At 43.3% G+C, this 23050-nt stretch overlaps 1 protein-coding gene across 1 annotated transcript; it reads right to left on the reverse strand.

Moving 5' to 3' along the window:
* Positions 1 to 469: 469 nt before the first annotated feature.
* Positions 470 to 22690, reverse strand: LOC110981488 (macoilin-like). The gene is made up of 11 exons (XM_022239091.2): positions 22496 to 22690; positions 20288 to 20429; positions 14552 to 14678; positions 11005 to 11137; positions 9908 to 10101; positions 8575 to 9106; positions 6922 to 7080; positions 5964 to 6146; positions 5343 to 5466; positions 4644 to 4818; positions 470 to 4310 (listed from the first exon to the last, which is right to left on the reverse strand). The coding sequence occupies exons 1-11, from the start codon at positions 22573 to 22575 to the stop codon at positions 3877 to 3879; spliced, it is 2283 nt and encodes a 760-aa protein (XP_022094783.2). The 5' UTR covers positions 22576 to 22690; the 3' UTR covers positions 470 to 3876.
* Between the last annotated feature and the right edge of the window lie 360 nt (positions 22691 to 23050).

The following is a 23050-nucleotide window of genomic DNA, read 5'->3' on the forward strand; positions in this document are numbered from 1 at the left end:
GTAGAAAAATCAAATTTGGGTCAAAATTTGATAATTTAGCAAGGCTAACCCCTTGCAGATTTTTTTCAAAATTTTCAGCCGTCATTTTTTAACAAAAATGTGTTCTACAGGCCTTGTAGATGACAAAAATGTGTTTCTTTTCATTCAAAAATGATTTTCCAAAGATTTGTAGAAAAATCAAATTTGGGTCAAAATTTGATAATTTTGCAAGGCTAACCCCTTGCAGATTTTTTCAAAATTTTCACCCGTCATTTTTTAACAAAAATGATTTCTACAGGCCTTGTAGATGACAAAAATGTGTTTCTTTTCATTCAAAAATGATTTCTAAACGATTTGGTGTGAAGTTAGGTTTGGGGATAAAGTTCCTTAGCAATGCTAATCCCTTGCAGATTTTAATATTTCAGGACAACATTCCAGAATTTCCGTAAGATTTTTAAAAGTGCAAGGGTTGAACAAACTGAGACACAACTTTCTTTTTTTTTTGCAACACACAATTTTTAATGTGAACTTGTTGCCCCTGCGGGCCAGACAGCCTTGCTACTGAACCATATACAATTCACGTACAAAGCATGGGCAGAAAAGCAGAACCCAAGTATACAGGCTGCCAACAGCCGGGAAATTTACTTCCAAGCAAGTTTACTCATCAAGGAAAACTGTCTTGGGAGCCTGTTACATGCAACACTAAATAAGGGTGTGACCAGGCTGAGCAGGGTGCTTGGCAGATCTGTGCCCTCCTCCACAATAAGCAACATACAGTACACACGGCAATTTTTTTTCCAAGGACAGAGCCGGGCATTTCTCAAACCTGGCATTCAAATATGACGACGGCTGGATGTTGACCCTTCCAATTTTTCCTAAATTGTTCATGATTAAGACAAAAACAAATGAATGTTCGGTATACAGCGCCAAAGGTCGTGAGATAAGGTAAGACGAATTTGCATAAGGGTCACTGGTTAAATCATCTATGTCAAATGTATTGCCCAACAAAGAGCTAGGAGTGAACCCAAAGAAATCTATGCTGAAAGTTTGTGTGGGTCTCTCTCGAACTCGTAGATTTCATAGCAGCTCTAATAGTTGGTCTTGAGATGTACAGACAAGCAAGGGTAACAGAGCAATGCATGTAACTTCTACACATTTCAAACGCCACTCCATTCACCATCAGAGAAGTGGCTCTGATTAGATTAAGAACATTTTGCAGGTACTGGTCATCAGAGATTACAATATATAATTCTGAAATTATACATGTAACGAAGACCAAAGAATTTATATAAACCAAATATTAGCCAATAAAGTGTCCAGCTCTGAATTTCACCATAATTCCAAGTATTCAGCATGGCAAGGCATTCGAACTCTTGCAATAACTGATTCTGGCATTTGGGCAATTCCATGTACTCGCCAAGATTCGTTTCAGTTTTCCCTGTTGCCTATGTCAAGCTCTTCTCTTGTAACAAGAATTTGGGGGGACAGATGAAAACAAACTTTCAAACACAACTGGAATAGGAGAATTCTTTTCCAAGGATGCTGAGAAACTGCTATTTTCTCTGAAAAATCCCAACTTTTAAAGTCAAATATGTTCCTTTGTTGGTTCTCCGTTTTTCCTAACAAATTGTCAAACTTAACACGAACACAATTAAACTTTTTACATGAAAATACTTCCTCATTAAACACTTTTGTTTCAATAATGCCATAAATACTATTTCCTCTTGTCTTTGTGGGGAAAAAGAGAGATCTTTTTCCTACAATCTGCAAGCAAAATAAAAATTCATTCTGCAACATTTTGATATTTTGTCACAACAGGGATGTTGTTTCAACTAATTAAAACAGCTACTCCATACATTTCCAGGGATGGTATACCTCAGTACAATTATTTTTAAATAATTTAAGTTTAACCTTGAAATCTGAAGATTTGTTTTCCATTGGGTGGAAAGTGCTTTAGTCCCCGTATCTGGTAATAAAATCAACACAATTTCATCTTCAAAGAGCTGTGACACCGATCAATTTCAATTTTGGACCAAGAAATATGTTGTCCATGCTGAACACTGGAAAGTTTCAAAACAGAAAACAGGTTACTTTCGTGAATCACGGAAGACCCTGGGGTATCTTTGTGTACGTGCTTCAGACGTGAGATGCAAAACAAGACACACGTGAAACTACAACGATCACAAAGAACCAGACTTCACCAAATGAATGAAAGCACCTGTCATAGTTGCTGAATCCAGTAGAAGACACACTATTGGTCAATAAGAAGGAATTACAGCCAAAATGGACACTGTATGCGGGTCTTTTTAACATGTCTTTGCCTTTTGTCCGAAATCCTCATTTTTTCGGACTAGAATTGGCAACAGGTGATCTGGCATCAGATCAAAGTTATTGTTTGTCATCTTCAATTTTGACAACCGCAGAAAATGTTTACCAAAGCAACACACAACACAAGTCAACTGAATGGTCGCCCGATCACCGTGCACTTTCCTGAAAAATCTGCGGAGTATGCGAAGAGAAAAATGGAAAAGTGGACGACGGGTCGGGGTCATATCTTGCCACTGTAAGTGCTGCCTTGTGCTCGTTGTGTACTGCCAACCTTGTACACTCCGCTTCTGCTCTACTAAAAAGCACATTCAATGACAACAATGTCTCGCGCGAGAGACAGACAAAAAAACCAATTAAGCAATGTAATGGCAAAAAATAGCAATACTTTTCTTCTTTTTGAACACGCCACAACCGCTCGATGTGGACTAGACGTTAGACAAAGCACATGGTCAAATACATACGACAGCCACTGGTGGGGACACCAGGCTGTCTCGGTTAGTTTATCTGAAGAGCGCCCATTTTTTAATACAGTACTACATTACTCGACAGTCTAACGAGAGCGAAATAGAGAGCACGGCATCAGGTAAGGAACAAAAGGTACCAGACCCATGCCTGGCCACTGGCTTTTAAACAAACGAACAGTTTATACTGAGTTAATTTTTAAGCACCACGTACAACAGAGGATGTGTCATGGACAAGGGACCACAACCAAAGAAATATACATCAAGAATCAAGATTAAGGCTCTATGATTTGATAATCTTGTTGAGTGTCACGAGGTTTTCTAGCCTAGAATTGGTTTCATCAGGTTCAATGCCTGCAGCTGTTTTATCATAGTCACTGAAGTTACCAAAGGGTGATGATAAAGATTGGTTGCTCTGAAACAGTCCTGACTGTTATTGCTAGGGCCTGTCCTTCTCCATGTCTAATTCCTATCCCCTATCCATTTCTTATTCCTTTCAAGTCATACACTTGCCTCCTGATCAGTCGGGTCTGATCAGGTGTCGGCACCGTGCCTCAGTAAGTACCCTCCAAGCAAGCCAGTGGCCAGGTAAATTGCTGTCATCATGCATCATATTGCTGGGCAATGCTCGCCGCTGGCAGACCAAGATAAAGTTCTTTGCCAGTGTTGGTGATTGGAACAAAGTGTTACATTTCCAATGATCGGTCTAGTCTCAGTAACTGGTCTCTCAGTGTAAGGCGGACCAGATCCACGGTGAACGTTAATATTGCAAAAAGAGAAACAGCAACCGGATTCCTGGAGAACCGCTACTCAGTTTGAACAAAATCCCGATCTGGAAACCATAGTTTTTGGAAATGGCCACTTGTTCTTCATGCATGTTGATATCAAAAGTCTGAATATCCACAAAGGGTTGCTGTTTCCACCTGCCACACAATGTATTTAGCATGAATAAGTCAACTGAGTTACTTCATAGTGGTAGTGAACTTTGAAAACATGGACAGCACTGCCCAACAACACAGATGTAAGTTAAGTGTTAACGACTATCGGTTCTAAATGCCCTTGCACAATCCTATCCATACCCCTGCTCTCCTGGTTTTTTTTAAACTCTCTAGTTGCTCTTGGGCCTGTACACAGCCGCATTGGGGTCTAGGACTGACTTCCCATTCCCGACGCTCGGCACGGGGCTGACCGAGGGTGAGGGCGACTGGGAGGAAGAAGAACCCTGCGGGACGGACACCGGGGTGGAGGAGGCTGATGCCCCAGTGGGGGCTGCACCCGGGGCCACACCCAGGGCCACGCCTGGGGGCACGCTCTGGGATACCGGAATGGCCCGGGCATCGCCGCCGGTGCCGCCATGAGCCAGTGAACTGATGGGCAGGGTGGGGCCCGACTCCTCCGAGCTGACAAAGTTAACGGAGTACCGAGGCGTGCCCGAGATCGGAGAGCCCGCACTTGAGTAGTTACTGGGCGGCATGACGGCCATCACCTCAGCTATCTTAGTCTTGAGGTCGTGGATCTCGCGCTCCTTCTTCATCAATTGGGCTGCAAAGGAGACGACACAGAAAGATAAAAATTTTTTTTAATTTTTGCTTTTTCTTAATCATTCTCTGAAAGTTTCCCAATGGAGATGTATATATTGACAATCAAGTGCAAATGATTTCACAGCAAGGTATCTCCTACACATGTACATGAAGATATCCAAAGCGCAGTGAAACAGCGACACCTTTGAGGCCAAGTTTTGTAAAACTCTGTAAAACAAAATCTCCTCAACAGGAAACTTTCCGGCAAATCTTAAAATCCTCCATCGACGAGGAATGTTTCCCCACACAAGAAGGTCTGATTTCATTTGATAGGGGGACTCGCGTAAGGACTCACTCTGAAGAATCTCCATCTGCCGGCGGGCGTCCCCCAGGGCGGAGAAGAGGTCCAACTTGAGGCGGGTCTCGGCACTCAGGCTGGTCTCCAGCTTGGCTGTCCGGTCCTGCATGGCCATCAGCGCAGACATGAGCAGATCTGTCTTGTTCTGTGTTTCCTGCCGCTCTTGCAGTAGCTGCAAAGTTTCAAAACAAAAAAAACAAAAAAAGATGACCATGAACGCTCTCTTTTTTGATTCATAAATTTTTAACCCCGTGATGGTAAAACTGCCGGAGTCGTTCCTGATTTTAATGAAAATCGGACATAACCTTCTGACAAAATGTTCATTTTTAAAGGACAGGTGAGCCAGAAGATTCAACTTTTCCCCTTGACATGCTCAGTGCATAGGATGACAAACATGAGAAAGTGAATTATAAATGTCCAGAAGAAAGACCTGTCGGACTGAATTAACACTTTACAGATGTTCTCAAACTACATGTAGATACTTTTACATGTGTCTAAGTTTGAAAAGACTGGTTGTGGGACAGCCCACACTGTACCTAACTTGATTAAGAAAGCTAAAGCAGAACTCTTACAAGCCATGTTTGAAGTTCGCTATACTCAGCATATCTTTTATGAAACATTGTTTTAACTTAAATACACCCATTCAAATTCTTACGCAAATCCACTTCTCACTCCCTGGCACCAATATCGACATACCTCGGTCTTCTTCTCCATTTCTCTGAGGTGGTCATCCTTGTCACGTGACTCCTTGCGTAGACGGAGGATCTCCGAGTCCTGGTCCAGCATCCTCATGCGACAGGAGTCACCGCACTCACCGTATCTGAGTGGAAATGAAGTCCAAGTCACATTGATGACAAAAAAAAAATATGCCCAAGTTTTTACCTCGTCACAGGCAGCCAACTTCACAAAAATTAAGACAGGTGTACAGCCCAATTTGCAAAGGTTTGTCTTTATTTCCAACTGTGCTGCGACCTAAAACAATAAAGTGGCAGAAAATATAACATAAAGCCTTACAAACACATCAAATACCAAAGTAAAGATACATTTACAGCACAACTGCAGACACATGGGAGCAGTACCGGCCTACAGCATAAGGAGCATCAAACACTGCCGTCAATAATTTGACATCCAATAAAACTTACAAAAAAGGCTGCAATGAAATCCACCAATGAACCAATACATTGAAGTTCTCCAAACAATTTGATTTTAAACCGCTCTTTCCGGCCAGTTCTGCAAATAATCCCAGTATGCACAGGGATGAAAATTTTCTGAGCATCAATGAAAATTTGCACAATTTTGAGGCGATGGGTTACGTACCGGCCAGCGGTAGCCATAGCCGCTGCTCGGGCTGCGGCTGCCTCCTTGGCTTTACGGGTCTTGCGCTCCTCCCGGATCTGAGCCTCCAGTGAGGACCGCGACTCCCGCTCTGTCTTGAGCTGCTGCTCCAGCCGGGCGATGTTCTGCTTGTCCTGCTGCTTCTGGGTGACCAGGTTATGAAGCCTGCCGCAAGGGAAATGAAGGAAAATGAAAGTGGAACAATGAAGTGATGAGTGACTAAGCGCTGAGTGACTAGAAGGCACTCAAGCCATTTCTCGAGCCCCGGCTTTAACTCTGGTTATGGCTTAATCTCCATTTTCATGCTGTTAGAAGCCTTTGATGTTTGAACCCAACACACTAAACTTCGACCAAACCTCACATGGATTTACACCCACTGAAGAAAACAGACGTACACTTAGTCCATGTCTCCAAATTTAAGGGCCTCAAATTGTGAGCTGTAGCCTCAAGCTTAAATCAGAGATGTGACGATTCAGAAAACCTCAACAAAACCAAGTAACTCTACGCACTGTAACCTTGTTATGTATTTGAATTTGGGAAGAATTTGACTATTTTTCTAAAATGAGTGCCTGTTCTTAAACAGGCCGCATGAGAGAGGCTAGAGAACTCTAGACGGTCTGGTTCTGGTCACTCTACTAAATCTGGAGTTACCAGTCACATTAATGAACAAGCTACATTTGAAACGCAAATGGCGCAATATTTTGTTTCCGACTGCACTAATTCTACCAAGGGAACAAACTGGGATTCAAATTTGTGCCAATTAAAATGGTCTCAACAAGCTCCCAAGTTGACTGTCATGTTGGCAGTGTACCAAAAGTAGGAAGGTAAGATCTACTTGGGAAGTTTCCTTGGAAATTTCTGGGCTTGGAATAGCTCACTATACACCTACAAAATCCATGGCTTCTGACAAGGTTAAGAGACAGGTTTGTGATGAGCTTACTTGGTCTGGAGAGACTCGTAGTCCTTCTTCATCTGCTCCAGCTCAGCTTTGTCGTGCTGGTCGTCTGACAGAAGGTTGTTGACCTGCGCCCTGAGATCAGCCTGGACCTGGCGGCTTGCCTGAAGATCAGCCTTCAGTCTCTTGATGTCGGACTCCAACCTGATGGTAAACGGAGAAAAGGGAAAAAACACACGTTTGAAGCTGGGTCGACCTCAGTGCCCGAAATCTGCCCCGGGACCAAACACATGTCTCTGAAGCATCTCCCCTAAACCACTGGCAGAAAACATTACACTACAGTTTGCAAGACTCCTCGGTTTAGGTGGTAATCATCTTCTGCGCACATGTTCTTATCCTGTCCTGATGGATCCCACTTTTGCAAGACTAGTACTAAACGATCATCACAGGGTTGCGATTGATGTCATGTGCATTTAGAATTCAGAGACTGGCAAAGAAATGGGATAAGTCTAAGTTTGTTATCCATGTCTGCCGATACATGTTGGCACAAACATGACCACATGAAGACACAGAGTCTTCACAAGTCCCTACTGTAAGAGCCATTCTACAAAACCTTTCAGCCTTCCCAGGAAACAGCCAATGCACAATGAGGGGTGTCAGGTCAACTCGCTTCCTGACCGACCTACCCCTTACCAACTCGCCCCCTGGTCAACTCGCCCCCTGACCGACTCACCCCTTACCGACCCGCCCCCTGACCGACTCGCTCCTTACCGACTCGCCCCTTACCAACTCGCCCCCTGACCGACTCAGCCCTTACCAACTTGCCCCCGGCCGACTCGCCCCCTGACCGACTCGCCCCCTAGGAAAGTCAAGCAAGTATGGCCGGCCCAATGTGTTTAAAAAAAACCCGAATGGTTCTAACCATCGACGCAACAAGAACGGCTCACAGACGGTGATGGATATTTGGACATCACCACTAATCACTTATTTATTCAAACATCCTAGTGCTTCCCACGTCCACTGTCTGATTAGGTTATTTGTACATCCAACATAACCTCAGGATCAACAACTTCGAACCCTCCGTCCCATTAACATTTGGGTATGTGACTGAGGTCCGCAGAAGGGACGCAGCTGGACAGATGGCCCATACACACAATAATACTGAATTAGTTTTATCAATATCTAAAAAAAAAAATTTTACCCCAAATTCCACAGAAAGTAAACATCCAGCAAGCTTTTAAACAGTTTAACTTTCATAATTCTCAACTTTGAGTGCCCGCTGCAAACCCCAGAACCTAAGTTTTTACGGGCAGCAATCACTGATTCCATCTCTGACTGATAGTGTTTTGTTTATTAAATGGTGAATGGGCCGGCCATACTTGCTTGGCAAACTTAGGGGGGCGAGTTAGCCAGGTGGCGAGTCGGTCAGGGGGCAAGTGGGTCAGGGGGCGAGTTGGCTAGGGGGCGAGTTGGCAAGGGGCGAGTCGGCCAGGGGGCGAGTTAACCTACAATCCAATGAGGAAATCAGTTGATCAAAGGCCGGCTGAAAAACGAGACAACCTTAAAAACTTCACAGAGAACACTGGAGTGGTATAACGAATGGTTGTTTCCACAGAGAACACCAGGACATCAAATGCTACAACATCTCCTACGGCAAAGGTGTGGAAGCCGCATGCACGCACACACACTCTCCATTACCTCAACACTTTCTCATCTTTGGCCGGCGGCGCAGGCACCGCCCCATTTGCGATATCCGCACTCAGGTTTGTGTCCTTCTCTTTCTCTTTGTTTTCCAGCTTGGAGGCCAGCGGCTTAGGCTTCTTGCCGCCACCGCCGGGGTGGGGAAGTGACGACCCACTGTTGTCCTGCTTCCCCGAGGGTGGATTCTTGCTGCGTTGGCTCCCCCCACCACCACTGCCGCTCGAGCCCCCGCCCGAGGCATTCTGTCTCAAGTTCTTGGCCTGCACCTGCTCGTTGGCAAGGTTCTCCTTGGACCCGTCGTAATCGTTCACGCTGCGCTGGGGCAGCTTAGTCTCTATCAACTCGGGGTCCGCAGGGGCTTTGGCTGTGCCCACCGTGGCGTTGTTGCTTGTGGCCTGCTTGCGCGATGGTGGGGGCTCCTTTGCCTTGTCACCACCGTCCGATGAACCCTTATTTCCTTGGATAACAGGTGAGCCTTTCCTGGCTACCACTCCGTTAGACGAGGGCTCCTCTGCTTTAGAGGTTATCGCTGTAGAAAAAAGAGTCAATCAAAGAGTTCAAAAGATACAAACAGAAAAAGGAACACTGCTTGCACATTTTGCATTGCTGTACGTTAAAGAAAGATGCCTGAACAGATGTCAGTCTGACATTCGAAAAAACATTACCCTAGCACAGAGGAAACTTGTTCACGAGCAGATCCAAACCAACTCAAAGCTGTAGCTCCAAACTAGTGGTGTGCATCTTTGGGTAACAAGGGGAGCTTGGTACTCTATCAAAGTAACACATTGTGCCAAACACAGAAACCTCATTCTAAAATCCCAGACAAAAGTGTGCCCGAAAATGCATTCAATTCAAGTATCAATTAAATCTTACCCAACCCTGTCATCAACACCTTTGGGCATAAACATGAAATCTGTTTTAGCATTCCGTGTAGCCTGGTCTTCCATTTTGAAATTTGCCTTACGCGCGCAGATACCCTCGCAGATGCACACTTTACGAAGTACCGAGGCGTGATGTCAGTTGCCACGGTGATGGTTCCACATAGTAACTAGTCCTGTGCAACGTTCGTTGCAAAGGCACAAGGATACGGCTGAGTGACTTTTGTGTGGAACCATCACCTTGGCAACTCACAAAAGACGACATACTTACTTCAGCTCTCGACACCCCTGGGAGAAGACAGGTCATTGCCACAAAGTATCCTACCCAAGAACACAAGCATCGCGGTACCCATGGGGTCCAAACCTACACACCGCGGCCCAGGAGTTGAAGACCAGAACCGCTGGACACCAGCATTCTTCACACAAAGACAAGGACAGACTACAAGTCATACCTTTTTGCTTCTCTGTCGTCAGCGAGGTGTTCTGCAGCTGATGATGTTGCTGCTGCTCAGGGGGCAAGGCTTGCTGCAGGAGCTGAATGTAAAAATCGTTTTCTTTCTGTACCTCTTTCTGCTTCCGAAGCCTCATCCGGTAGCCCACGTATGTTTTAAAATTGAAACCGAGCGTGACCACTGGATAACCAATGCTGCAAAGAAACAAAAATATAGAGTCGGAGAACTCCAAAGCACGTCCTAAATGGCAATTTTTTTTAGTTAAAGGTTAAACTCGTTTTTATTAACTTATGCAAATGAACTATTGCAAAACTGCAAAATACAGATAACAATGTGAAATCCTTAAGTATACAATGAACAGTGCAAAGATCTTATCATAAAAATACAACAATCATCAGTATTCTGGGAAAATTGAAGATAAATAGAATTTTTCATACATGCACAAGTGGACTTTTAATCTTAGACACTGGTTTGCGTTTAATTTATAACAACCATCAGGCAAATTAGGAAGCCCAGTGCAAAAGTTCTACCTGACATCTGGCTTTGTTTGATGTTTACATGTACATCTTAAAGGCCCGTCATTTTGATAGACATTGGGCAATTTATTGTAAGTTGACTTGAGAAGATGGGCACATAAGCCCCAACCATCCTCAATCCTTTGAACTCCTCCGGGCGGTTTTGGAGGATTTCTGGAGGATTGCGACTGCATGGCAAAATTGCATTGCTGCTTGTGAAGGATGCATTGTCTCCAAGTTGTGGGTTTGACCATGTGTTGCTTATGGTCAGCCGTGCATAAATTCATGCCCACATCATGTGTGAAATCCTCCATACTGCTCCAGGATTCCATTCACACTGCCTCAACATCATGAGAGGAATTGGCGGAGGACTTTGAGGGATTGAGGTAGTGGGCACCCCTCCACAGAACATATTCAAGAACTATTGGAGGATTTTGTAGGACTGAAGCTGTATCCAGTTTTTTCATGGGGACACTTGGGGATTTCGAGGGACTGAGGGTGTATCCGAGCCAAAAGGGCCCAGGCAATTAGGGTTAGGGAAGCTCTGGGAAAAAGTTGAAAGGAGGGAGACAGGGCACGTACCAGTGTGCTGCAAACGGTCGACAGAGGTCAAGATGGAACGGTATCGCCGATCTTAGCTCCCGCAACCGCACTGACGCCTCGATGTAGACAAAGAGTAGCCATAGCGACACCGTGGGCAGACATATACCTCGATCTACGACGAGGGGAAAAGGAAGACCAAGCAACTATGTTGGAATACGATATGGATTGTTCACCAGCTTCATATTATTTCTTCAGCACAAGGTATGAGACCTTCAGGGCCTATGGAATAGAGATGTTACACCAAACATTTGATTTGGCAGTTATCAAAATGGCAGCCCGGACTGATGGATGAATCTTCCGTGGTCCTACACACTGATGTATTGTCTGATTATGAAAACTCAATAGCTCAATGGACCGTTTGGACAACTGATGTTGAATGGCTTCGTCTGTCACAATGTCCATGCACAGGTGGATTTGGGAGGACTTGCGTATCACATTTTAAACCCAATGTATTGCAAACCACTTGTAAATTCTTGCTGGAGGTAAAAACCACCATGGGTTACATACAAGTAATGTGTTCCAAGTTCACATTTTTTTGCTGAAAAAACTTAAAAACAGTAAGGTGCCAGCCAAACTTTCCCAGGGACATCACTCCAGGTTCTGTGCCCGAGAACAACATGGACAAATCTATAGTATGTAAACAGCAGTAACCTTACTTACCAAGAGTAACTCGTTATTTCATTTAAATCCAGCCACATGGCAAGCTTTTCTCGAAATATCCATTTTGAGTATAAATATTACTCTGTTAGCAATTAAATGAATCCATTTCCAGGCTATTTCTTGGATGGATTTGTTGTTCGGGGTACCTGCTGCTATATCTGATTCGAACCAGCCAGCCGACACCGGCAAACTCGGTGGTCGAGTGGTTAAGATGCACTAGTAAACAGGAGGGTGTGGGTTAGAGTCCCACCGGAGTAAGCTTGTGGATTTTTTCACAAGCCTTCAGTGGCATACACTGAGTATACAGTGTTAAAAAACACGTCGGGCAGGGCAAAAATCCATAATTAATTGACCATTTGCAGGCTGCCAAAAGGCATTCAAACCAAAACAGCATAATCGAAAATTAATGTTAGGGAAAATCTCGGGCAAGTGCACATACATGTACTTGTATATGTACCTGTACCTTTGTACACAGGCCTACACGAGTATATGTACATGTGCATGAATATGCTCGATATAAATGCCAGATACATGTACATGCATGTACATTAGCTCACAGCCAACCTGTGCCACACGACGGCAGATGCTGACTGCCAACTGCCCAATTCTATTACGTGCGCTAGTTGAGTGACGAGCACAGAGACCTTAAGGGATTTAAACGACGGCAACCGACAATCCCACCTGGGGATCACTCTTAATCACATCTGGCAGGGGAGGATGCGGTGGTTGCCATGGCAACGGTGCAATTTGTCCCTGCGAGGACAGTGCAATAACAGTATTTTGTTTCTTTGCAATCGTTAGCATACTGTTTAGAGTAATTAGTGCCACAAAAGGCGTGTGAGGTTGTCACATGGATACCAGCTCAAGCTCTCGAGCTGAATCACAGATAATGAAATTCAATTTGAAGTGAAGCCTGTCAAGTATATGAAGCAATAAATTGAACGCATGGATACTGAACAGGAACATGGCTTGTATTAAGCTGTCATTTAGAGAACACAGAACATCATTTCCAAAGTGAAACACCAGTAAACTATGCTAATAACGTGGCCATATAAAATAACAGAACAGAAAAGGTTTATTTCAAAGAACTATGTTAATGAAAAGCCCCTTCAAAGTCTCAATGATCCCGAGGGCCAATTCGAAATTCCTTGTTTTGAAATATAATCAGCAAAGTATGTACAAGTACCATGCATGTCCATGTACCAGTACGTATGTTGCTTGATTACAAAATGTACAAAGCTCTGTGCGGTAAGGGATATTTTTGTCTATCCATTAAAACTGACATGCCAACATGCAGGTCCATGTACATTACTAGTACAGTGTGACGTGCAATGCGGTACGGCAGTAGTATACATGTACATGTATTCACCGTACCTAACATTATCCATGCTGAGATTAAATTCATATCAACCACCTCATCATATAAAGGGAAACATCCAGTACATGTTTGATCATCAGCGGTAGAATGGTGTAAATTATATACATATACTGCAGGTGTACCCTTGCATCGACTTGCATTACAATGTACATGTACATGTTTAATTTACACTGTATTCTCAATGTTACGAAAACAAAATCATAAGCCTACTCGGGTGGGATTTTGCAAGACATCTGCTCCACATGTGACAGACTAAGAATGTGGTTCAGATTCTCAGGAACACCTCCTTAGTACATGTAAATGTCCATGCACAAATTTCATCTTGAGAGAGAGAGCTACTTGTACTTTAAACCACTTTTTTCAGTCTAAGTTACAAAAATCATAGGGACCTGAAACTGACAGGCCTACCGGTACATACATGTACGCATATGCTTCAGACTGGAACATTTGTAGGAGCCCTGAACACAATGATACTCAGTGGTCCATGTCCGAGTCTGATGGTCAACCGATTAACAACAGGCACTGCAACAAGTTGACGATATTGATTTATTTCATGCTACTTTCAATGTATACAATTTGTGCACATTACAATGTACTTCCTGGTTTATGCATCTGTGAAACGCAAACCACATGAACTGAACGTGGCCAAACTTAGGCTGAGAGTACAAAAAAGCTGAAAATGCATGTACATGGGCTCCGTGTTCCCCCCCCCGTGAGGTTATGGCGGCACTGTGCAATGAAAAGAACACTATTCAGAATCTTTGTACGAGCACGAGATGTGAACCAGAGGAATCTGTCATAATCTACTTCATGCCAGCACTTGTCGGCATGCACATGGGTAATGCCAGAAATTAGGCGTCCACTTCCTTTCATGTCCCTGTCATATCTGACATACGATTTTGTAAGTTCAGAAAACATTTTCTAATTTCCAAGACTGATGAATGAATGCAAATTATCTGCTAAACAAATAGCAATAGTTTGAAATCATTTTCCGGTGATATTTCCATGTCAAATAACAAAGGTCAGATGTAGCCGGGACACAAAATGTCACACTTTTGGACCCCGACTTTCTGAAATGACCCACATGGACCGTATTGTGGGGAACTTATTTGAGGACAAGCAAACCCTGTTTCAAGAATACTCTCCTCAGGAGTCGCATTTCATAAATAACGGGACCGCAGAGCCAGTAACCTTAAAATTTACTGCACCAAAACACATGTCACAAGACCAACACGCTAAACAAAAGAGATCATAAACCACTGGTTTATGTCAACTGACTTTTTAATTTTATTGAATACAAAATCCTAGACTGCCGGGCTTGTACAGGTCTAGAGGATGCAAGGCCAATGTCAAAATAACTGGCCTCAGTCCGCCGGTTCAGTGAATCTTTCAAACCCTGCAGCACTCGACCCACAGAAAAAAAAAAACGGCCGCTGGTGTTGGGCTAGGACTTCAAATACATTTGTAAAAAAGAAACACAGCACGTACCGGTGTGCGAGACAAACTCCACCCAGACGTAGGTGCTGGCAACAAAGAAGAGCCAGTGCACCGGGATGAACAGGAGGCAGATCATGTCGGAGGTGAAGGCGATGAAGATGAAGACCACAGAGAACGCCTGGCCGAGAGAGAGAGAGTGTGGGAGGAAAAAACAGGTGTACTTTTGATTAAACTGTACAAAATGTGGCGGGGAAGATGGGGTGGACGGGGAAGCTGGGCTGGGCGGGGAAGCTGGGCTGGGCGGGGGAGCTGGGCTGGGTGGGGAAGCTGGGCTGGGTGGGGAAGCTGGGCTGGGCTGGGAAGCTGGGCTGGGCTGGGAAGCTGGGCTGGGCTGGGAAGCTGGGCTGGGCTGGGAAGCTGGGCTGGGCGGGGAAGCTGGGCTGGGCGGGGAAGCTGGGCTGGGCGGGAGAGCTGGGCTGGGTGGGGAAGCTGGGCTGGGTGGGGAAGCTGGGCTGGGCTGGGAAGCTGGGGTGGATGGGGAAGCTGGGCTGGGCGGGGAAGCCAGTGGATGGAGCAGCATATTTGACCAGAAGAGATCCCCATTATCTGGTAGAAGTGCTTTCCATCTTTAATTTCATACATACACGTACGTGTAGCCTTTATTACATTTTTAGCTGATACCTTACATGTACATGTACGTGCACCTGGCTTTTGATCGTTTTGTTCTCTTGCAGTGTTATTTTTGTTTGCACGCTGGATGTTGGAAAAGTTACAAGTGGCCTTTTTCCTGATCATGTTTTGTAAAAAGTAGTCACAGACAAATCCAGTCTCAAGTCTGAAAATACAGACCCTTGCATAATACGATGGGATTGAAGATCTCTATGGCACAGCAAATTAATTTGAAAAAATTCCACAGGTCTTCCCAACTCTGAGAACCTGCTGTTGTACACATTACAGTGCTAAACAGATAATAATTTTGTCCTTGGAAAAGCACCGATTGGATATAATCATCATCCCTGCCCCTGCTCACAGCTGAACCTTCCTCCCGAAAACACTGCAGCTCCCTGGGGAAAACACACAGCTCAATGCTGCAATATTTGGAGCAAACGGGCAAAACACAAGTCAATAACTATCTCTGGCCTCACAGTACTCAACTCCTTTATACTCCTGGGCAATCCTGGGTGGAGAGAGGCAAACAAGTTGGGGATATAAAGTGACTTGGCCAAGATCACATTGTATAACCACCTGCTGGATCCAAACCTCTCACCTAATGATTGGCAGCTACAAACCCTAGCCTCCTCCTTTCACAAAGTGTTTCTGGACAAAGTGCATTCAAAATCTTAGGCGGTAATGCCCCAAACACAGATGCCACAGTGTCTGCTAAAAACAAGGAACTGTTTTAATCATGACAAATGCATGTACATGTAACACTGAAGCGCACAATCGAGCGTAGAGGGTGGAGGACATAATGACCGGGGTTTTCTTCTCCTACAGCCGTGTCCAGTTCCACTTACCAGTCCTTTCTGCCTTTGATTCAGTGGCTTTTAAGTTGTCCGTTCTTTCTAAAATTTTGAACTTTACCTATTTGGATGAAATCTGTAGCACGATTTAATGAGGTTTTTTACTCTAAACTGTGCACGATTACGTTGCAGACATCAATCGACAGCTCGTCCTTCCAAACAGAAGTGCGCGACCATGATGTACATGTACTTGGTTTCCGGTTTATGTACATTATTCCAATCCATACAATCACTGTGATTGGAAACCACTGATTGACATGATAGTCTTGAATTCAAGGCTGTGTGATTAATGTACTCAGTACGCTAACCGCCTGCAAACATGTAAGGAGCGCGGTGCATGCAGTACACACAAAATCGGGTCACACTCTGGTTGTTTCAAGGATCACAAAGGCATACACGTGTAGGCAGCAAATGCCGCTTCGCATGCAAGCTCTGCAGCCTTGTTTTAAGCCTCCTACAGGGGCAGAGCTACATGTACATTTGTGAATGCAATGTGCGACCATCATTGGAGATGCAGAGGTGAAAATAAATGCATTCCCATTTGTGTTTTCTTTTTGGGCCTTTTCTTTTGAGCTACAAGGGAAAAATGGAATTTCGGGGGTCTGTTAAAAAAAAAAAAGAAACTCCGGATAAAACTGAAAAAGTGGCATCTCTGACTGAAGATTGAGCAATACGTGTAACCAGGACAGAATAAAGATACAGCAGAAGAACAAAGACATGTACATGTACATTTACCATGTACATATGTACATTACATTTGATGTACATGTCTGTAGGTTCCACATTACACATTCATATAACATGAAGTCAAAGAACTGTCAGTCATACACAGTTTGTGGTAGCAGGGAAATGTGGTACATTGTACATGCCTGGACCAGTTCACGTACTGGTACCCTGTCGGTGTCATTTGAGATACCTTGTAAGTACTGTACATGTAAATGTATGTAATACACAGTTCTACGGCAAGTAAAAACCAGACAAAAAAAAACACTTTCGTTTTATAATGAATTTGGAAAACGGGAGGGTTCGGGAAGTTTCTGTCTCTACCTGGCTTTTTTCCACAATCACATTTATAACACGTACATTTGCAACTGTACACTGGTTCATCTGATGACACAAAATTGAGAATTGCACTGCACTGTCCTTGGTACAAAAAAAACCCTCCCAGATAAAACGGGCTGCGGCCAGTAAAAAGGGCCGCCTGCTGTCACAGTCGGTTGGTGAATGACAGGTGGAAACAGGCATTTCATCAAATACATGTAAGTGACGATCTGTGGGAGCAAGGTGCAGTTTAATTCACCGCATTTATTCAGCGCTCTACGGACCATTATGACGAGCACGAGGTGATGGCCGGGCTGGGACAAGTAGAATACGTGACTCTGCCATGGAACAAAGGAGCCAACTGGGCTGTCCTGATGGCGGCGGAATATTAATAACGACGGGGGGAAGAAACGACACCATCGTGGGAGAGAGGAAGTGGATGAGAGAGAGCACTCTAGAGATGTGTTTCAGCCGCGGAGTTGCTTTGGGCATGGTAGCCCTGAAGCTTATCAACCACACAGACAATATCAAGAATGCTGTTTCAGTATACCTGGCTGCACACACCAAGTCTGAACATTTACACATTATGCTTCTTGGGCATATTATTGGTTTTTAGAGTGAGTGATAAAGCCAACCGCACGGCCTTTTCAATTCTGGGTTTATGTAATGTGTACATGTGGATGTACACATGTACATGTACGGGTACAGTGCACGATACATGTATGCATCCTGATGTCATGGATGTACGCTGAAAATTGCTTCTTCTTTCCATTCTATTCTTACTTTTGTCAATGAAGCTCCATTACCTCTGTGCTACACAGGAAGGATCTGTGATGCATTATGTACATGTACATCAGTACCGGTACATGTACACGTGTATACATGTACGGTAGGGTGGCAAATTTCTAGGGAAGATTGCAGTTTTTTTCAATCAGGTACAACATTTACCGATCCATGTGATCGTCCCTTTCTGATTTACAGTTTTACTGGCTCATGTTTTCCTTGATATCAAGGAAATTGATACAGATGCGTTTGGCTGATTTTGCAATGTTCACACTGCACACTATCCACTTATACACAAGTAAAGTACTAGATTGGTACAGTATAAAAACATTAAGTGCATGGAACAATGAGGTTATATACTGGGTAGGTTTAAGAGCTCTTTGGCCAGTCTCTCGCACCATCTGAAAGGATGGTATTTATATCACAGAGTGGTTTTTTCATTAATCAGACAACCCAATAAATGACAAACTGGTCGATTAATCCATTTAGTAACCCTTGCGGGCATCTCACTGGTCATTTCCACAGATATGGTACCATGTTTAGTGGACAGGAGGCAATTTTTCAGTGACCCTGGTGACCATTGCCGAGAAAAGTTCAGCCAAGACGTCAGCATCTTTTAGTATGATTTTGGTCAAGTTGTGATAAGCAAAACACAGGGTCCTTTTTTATTCCACTGAGCAGAACGGAAGCAGTAGGGTGACCGTTTTGAGACACAAAACCGCAAACCATCCAAACCATAAGAAAATGCATGCACATGTACTCCCGTAAAAAACGTAAAAAACAAAACTCGTCCCATGCAAAATGCACAGACCATGTAAGCCATGGAACGACGAATGGCTCTACAGGTACATGTAAGTACATGTACGTGTATTGCAAAAATATCCAGAACATAAAATTTCTATAACAAACTGCATGTTTTGCTCTGGTCTCTGCCTTCTTGCCTGGCCATGTACATTGTACCGCTCTGTGCAAACGTGGCAGTCCAGAAAGTACATGTACCACTATGTGCACAGGTCTGAATTCCATGCAGACTTGTGGCATACTTGTACAGAGAGACACTCTTATGCTCCAATTTCTGTTGGGCACAATTCTTCAGATATGTGTATGGCAAAGAGCAGATACACCCTTGTTTTGGATTTTAATAAAACCCACACAAAAACCACGTCTGTCCGTGCCTAAAAGGAAACAATCTTCACCAGTAACATCACCCAATATGCTTTTACAAACAATGACTGAAAACACTTTTTTCCTTTTTTCATATTGGATTGTAAAAATTCATAAACATCAGTCGTTGATACAAAGGCTGCACTGTACCATGGCATTAGCAGTGTTAGTTAATAACACACTTAAACCTGTCCCACAATATGCAACGCCAGTGAGCATACAGACCTTACTTTGAGTAAAAAAAAACAGCTCTTGACATTTTTTTGAACCCTAACCATGCTGAACCCAATGATGCCCAATGGGCTCTTTCGGTGAGATTTTGTTGATGTTAGAAGTGAACAAAAAGCCTTTTGTTGGATTCTGTGGGGTTCAGGAGGGTGCCCTGAAAAAAAAATAAATGAAATGTTGTTCGGTTTAATTATTGGATTAGGACTCACTTTCCAAAGATTATCAACAAAGATTGAAACCTTTATGCCATCCACTTATAATGACTGGGAGTAAAGGTATATTTAAAACAAAAAATGGTGGGCGTTCCAAAATTTGTAAGCCTGGGAAGAATTGGGGATGTAAACTGGGACTTTAAAATGTGCTTAATGTAACCTGCATGTATAAGGGATTAATGTTCTGGCTTCTTTGTAATGCGTGCATGTGTCAAGGTCAGAGTGACATTTTGTTTGACATGCTGCCTCTGCTATGTCTCACTTGCAAATCAGACAGGAATTTTTAAGAGTTCTAAATGTTTAATGGATTATTTCTAATTCCATGGTCTAGGCCTTGTCAACTAACCCTTAAAAGGCCCGTACATTATACGTCTATGGAATTTTTTTTTACTGTAGGTCTTGTAAATTCTCTTTTGTTTCCCGTTGAGCCCGACTTGAAATTTTGGTGTAATTTTAGGGACTCCTGCCTCTTTCATTTTTATGGTTCTCCCAATTTGTATAGATCTATGAGCAAAAAGGTGATGCCATCTACGGCAGAATGTTCAAAGAGCAAAGTTTGGGTTCAAACTTTGCACAGGTAATCTTGTCTCTTCCTGTGATGACCTTGCGACAACAGCGCCCTCATGCATCAGGAAAAAGCACTGGCATTTTTCAATGAGAGAAACTCCCCCCCCCCAAAAAAAAATCGGCATCACATCGTTTCCACAATGCAATTAAGGCGGGGACAATCAATTGTAAGATGCCAAGGGAAGCCACAAACCGAATCAAAGGGGGACAGGATTTGGATCTATTCACAGAGGGTTTGAGAGACAAATGCTGGCCTCTGAGTGCCTACTTACCAGCCCTTGGTACCGGTAAGAGTCGTAGATGCTCCGCAAGAGCAACCAGAGGGGCCAGAGGTACTCAAAGCGAAACTCCAAGATGAAGTCCAGCAGCAGAACAAACATCCATATTGCTAGGAACTTCAGGTACAAGAAGGTACTGCAGTTATTCAAGCAAAGAAACAAGACAAAAAAAACCAAAAATGCATGTACATTAGTAGATCATTAAGCTGTTGTAAGTGACCTGTGGCCTCGTCTGTCAGATCTCTGTCAGGTCTGTCAGATGCATTATTCTTAAACAAATTCTATATCAAATTTAGTGGGGCCTCTTCACCAGAATCTACATTAAAATGTCTGGAATGAAGAGCTATTATCAAACATGACTTAATTCAAACTTTGTGAGCCTTTATAACCAGAAAGTTTCTTGAATCCTACAAAATTCTGCATGTTCATGACTACGCAAGAAACCACAGAAATTCTTTGTTTTTTTATTTCCCACACAAAGTTCCAAGGACCCTAAGTACCACGTCCATACATGTACATAACTTGTAAGGTAAAAGTGGCTGGGCGCTACATGTACATTCTAAAATTGTGTACTACATGTATCCATCAACTCCTGCAGGATTTTGTAGGATGAGGGAAGGTCAGGGTTATACATCAGTGGTAAACACTGTCCTAGACACACATAAGATTTCATTTGTTTCAACTGTGAATTGAAAATTATGGAAAGAATGCCACTGATTGCCACTGATTTTTCCTCTGAGAGAGCTACATGTACATTTATTTAGCCAGCGGAAAATACATGTAGAATGTCCTTTTAAGTCAAATTTAGTCAAAAATATTGATGTACATGTATTCACTTAGAAAACACTTAAATTTTTCAGACTAGTCTCATGGGGTTTTGTGCACAGGTATCAAGTGGCGTCCACATACAATACATGTATGGAATTCTTTCCTAAATGACACTAATTTCTTAATCTTAATTATTTTATCATATCCTGGCACAATTTTTTGCGCTGAAACCATCGTGGGCGATTTCTGATCAAGCTGAACAAAGCATTAAAGTTGTAATTTGGTTCATGTACATGTCTGGTTCCTGTATGCATGGCATAATAAGTCCTTTACAAATCAACTTTGTCAATATTTACTTGTCATATTGATTTTGTACTCTGGGCCTAAATGTACATATAAATGGGGGGAAAAAAGGTATGTGCAGCATTATTAGCCTTTTTTATGCAAATCAAACTAAATGAACTCATTCCTGGAGTATCTGTCACTGACCAAATTAATGATATGGACTGACATTGGTATCAATGTATGAATGTAAGCCTATGTACATGTACATGTAGGAACGGGGCTTCAAAGTACCATGAGGTGCACTGCATGCAGGGCACAGACTGACAAGATTCTCTCCAATAATGCAGTGGAATACAAATCATGTGCATGTTGGCCTGGCTTTAATTAATCCTAACCCCCCAAGGTGAATGTAAAATCATTTGAAATCGGAGAATTTGGGACTGTCACTTTCAGCATGTTAGGCTATGGCAAAGTCCTTATCATAAGGTGCATGTAGGCCTACTGTAAATTTATATTGGTTAGGAAAGTCTTCAACCTGGTGCTATATGGATGTAGGCCTGGCCTACATATGGTGAATTGTTAGTGACACTGTCGTTAACATCATAATAAGTTATTGGTAATAATAGTACCACATGGCTGATTGTACACAATGGTAGAATTGTCGAAAGGCATAGTGGGAAGGAAAAGGGGGCAAATACTGCTCCTTTTTCCTTCCCATAGCACCTCTCTACCATTGTGCAAAATCACTCATGCTGTAGGCCTGTTATAGTATTACCAATAAGGTTTATCAGTTTATACTATAATGATTAGTGTACATATGTCACACTGTCACGACTGTCAACATGTTTGTGACAATATTCTCGGTAAACATAGGCCGATAGGAATCCATAATTCTTATTGAAATTACGAGGAAAAAATAATATGAAGGTCTCTGGCGAACACAGACCATACTTGTGTATGCAGTTTCACCATGGTTTCACAAACTGTACATCGACAGACGAGTTGTTTTGTGACAGACTGTTGGTTAGTGATTTGATATCCACGGTGCAACTTTTTCTAAGTATGCAACCATACGCACAGACAACGGAAGACTCGGTCCGGATGGTAAATTTTCTGCACGCCTTTCACATTTTTACCCTCAAATCTCACCTGCCGTAGATGCCTTCTGCGATCTTGTTCCGTTTCAGAGGGCGTCTTAGCTTTCCATAATCGACATTTCGCCTCTTCATATTCCCAAGCTCGGCGAACTTATGTTGGAAATACGGCAAAAAAATATTCACGTTGTCTTCTTCTCGCGATAAAAATGTCCGCTTCGGTCTTCCAGTTTCACTCCTGTTGCATTTTTGTCATGTAGTTCATGTATCGCGTATCCACTCTGCCCGTAAGCGCACGCGCAATGACCTTTTGGCCTATTTTTTTTATAAATGCCCACATGCGCGTATTTTTGTTGGGGGGGGGGGCATTTAAATGCAGCTGAAAAACTGTATCAAAAATGCAATGTTGTGGTGTAGCCTCGTTGTTAATGACCTTTAGAAATAGCCGGTGAAAAAATAAACTCAGGGCCTTGAGTGGAATGTTGGTAACGGAAGTTTTGAAAGGAGGTTAATGGAGGGGTGTGGCCAGCGGCACGGCGGTGAGACTACAGAAACCTCAGAATCCTTTATTTTACTTCCGTTGAAAACATTTCTTATCTCATTCACAGGC

The sequence above is a fragment of the Acanthaster planci genome, linkage group LG15 (assembly GCF_054643075.1).
Source record: "Acanthaster planci isolate LZ-2023a linkage group LG15, COTS_SCS, whole genome shotgun sequence".
Lineage (NCBI taxonomy): Eukaryota > Metazoa > Echinodermata > Asteroidea > Valvatida > Acanthasteridae > Acanthaster > Acanthaster planci.

Coding starts and splice junctions, on each gene's coding strand:
- LOC110981488 (XM_022239091.2), bottom strand. CDS start 22,575: ATGAAGAGGCGAAATGTCGATTATGGAAAGCTAAGACGCCCTCTGAAA. Junction 7,081..8,574: donor AAAGATGAGAAAGTGTTGAG/GTAATGGAGAGT, acceptor GTTTACCATCAG/GTTGGAGTCCGACATCAAGA. Junction 4,819..5,342: donor AAATGGAGAAGAAGACCGAG/GTATGTCGATAT, acceptor GAAACTTTGCAG/CTACTGCAAGAGCGGCAGGA.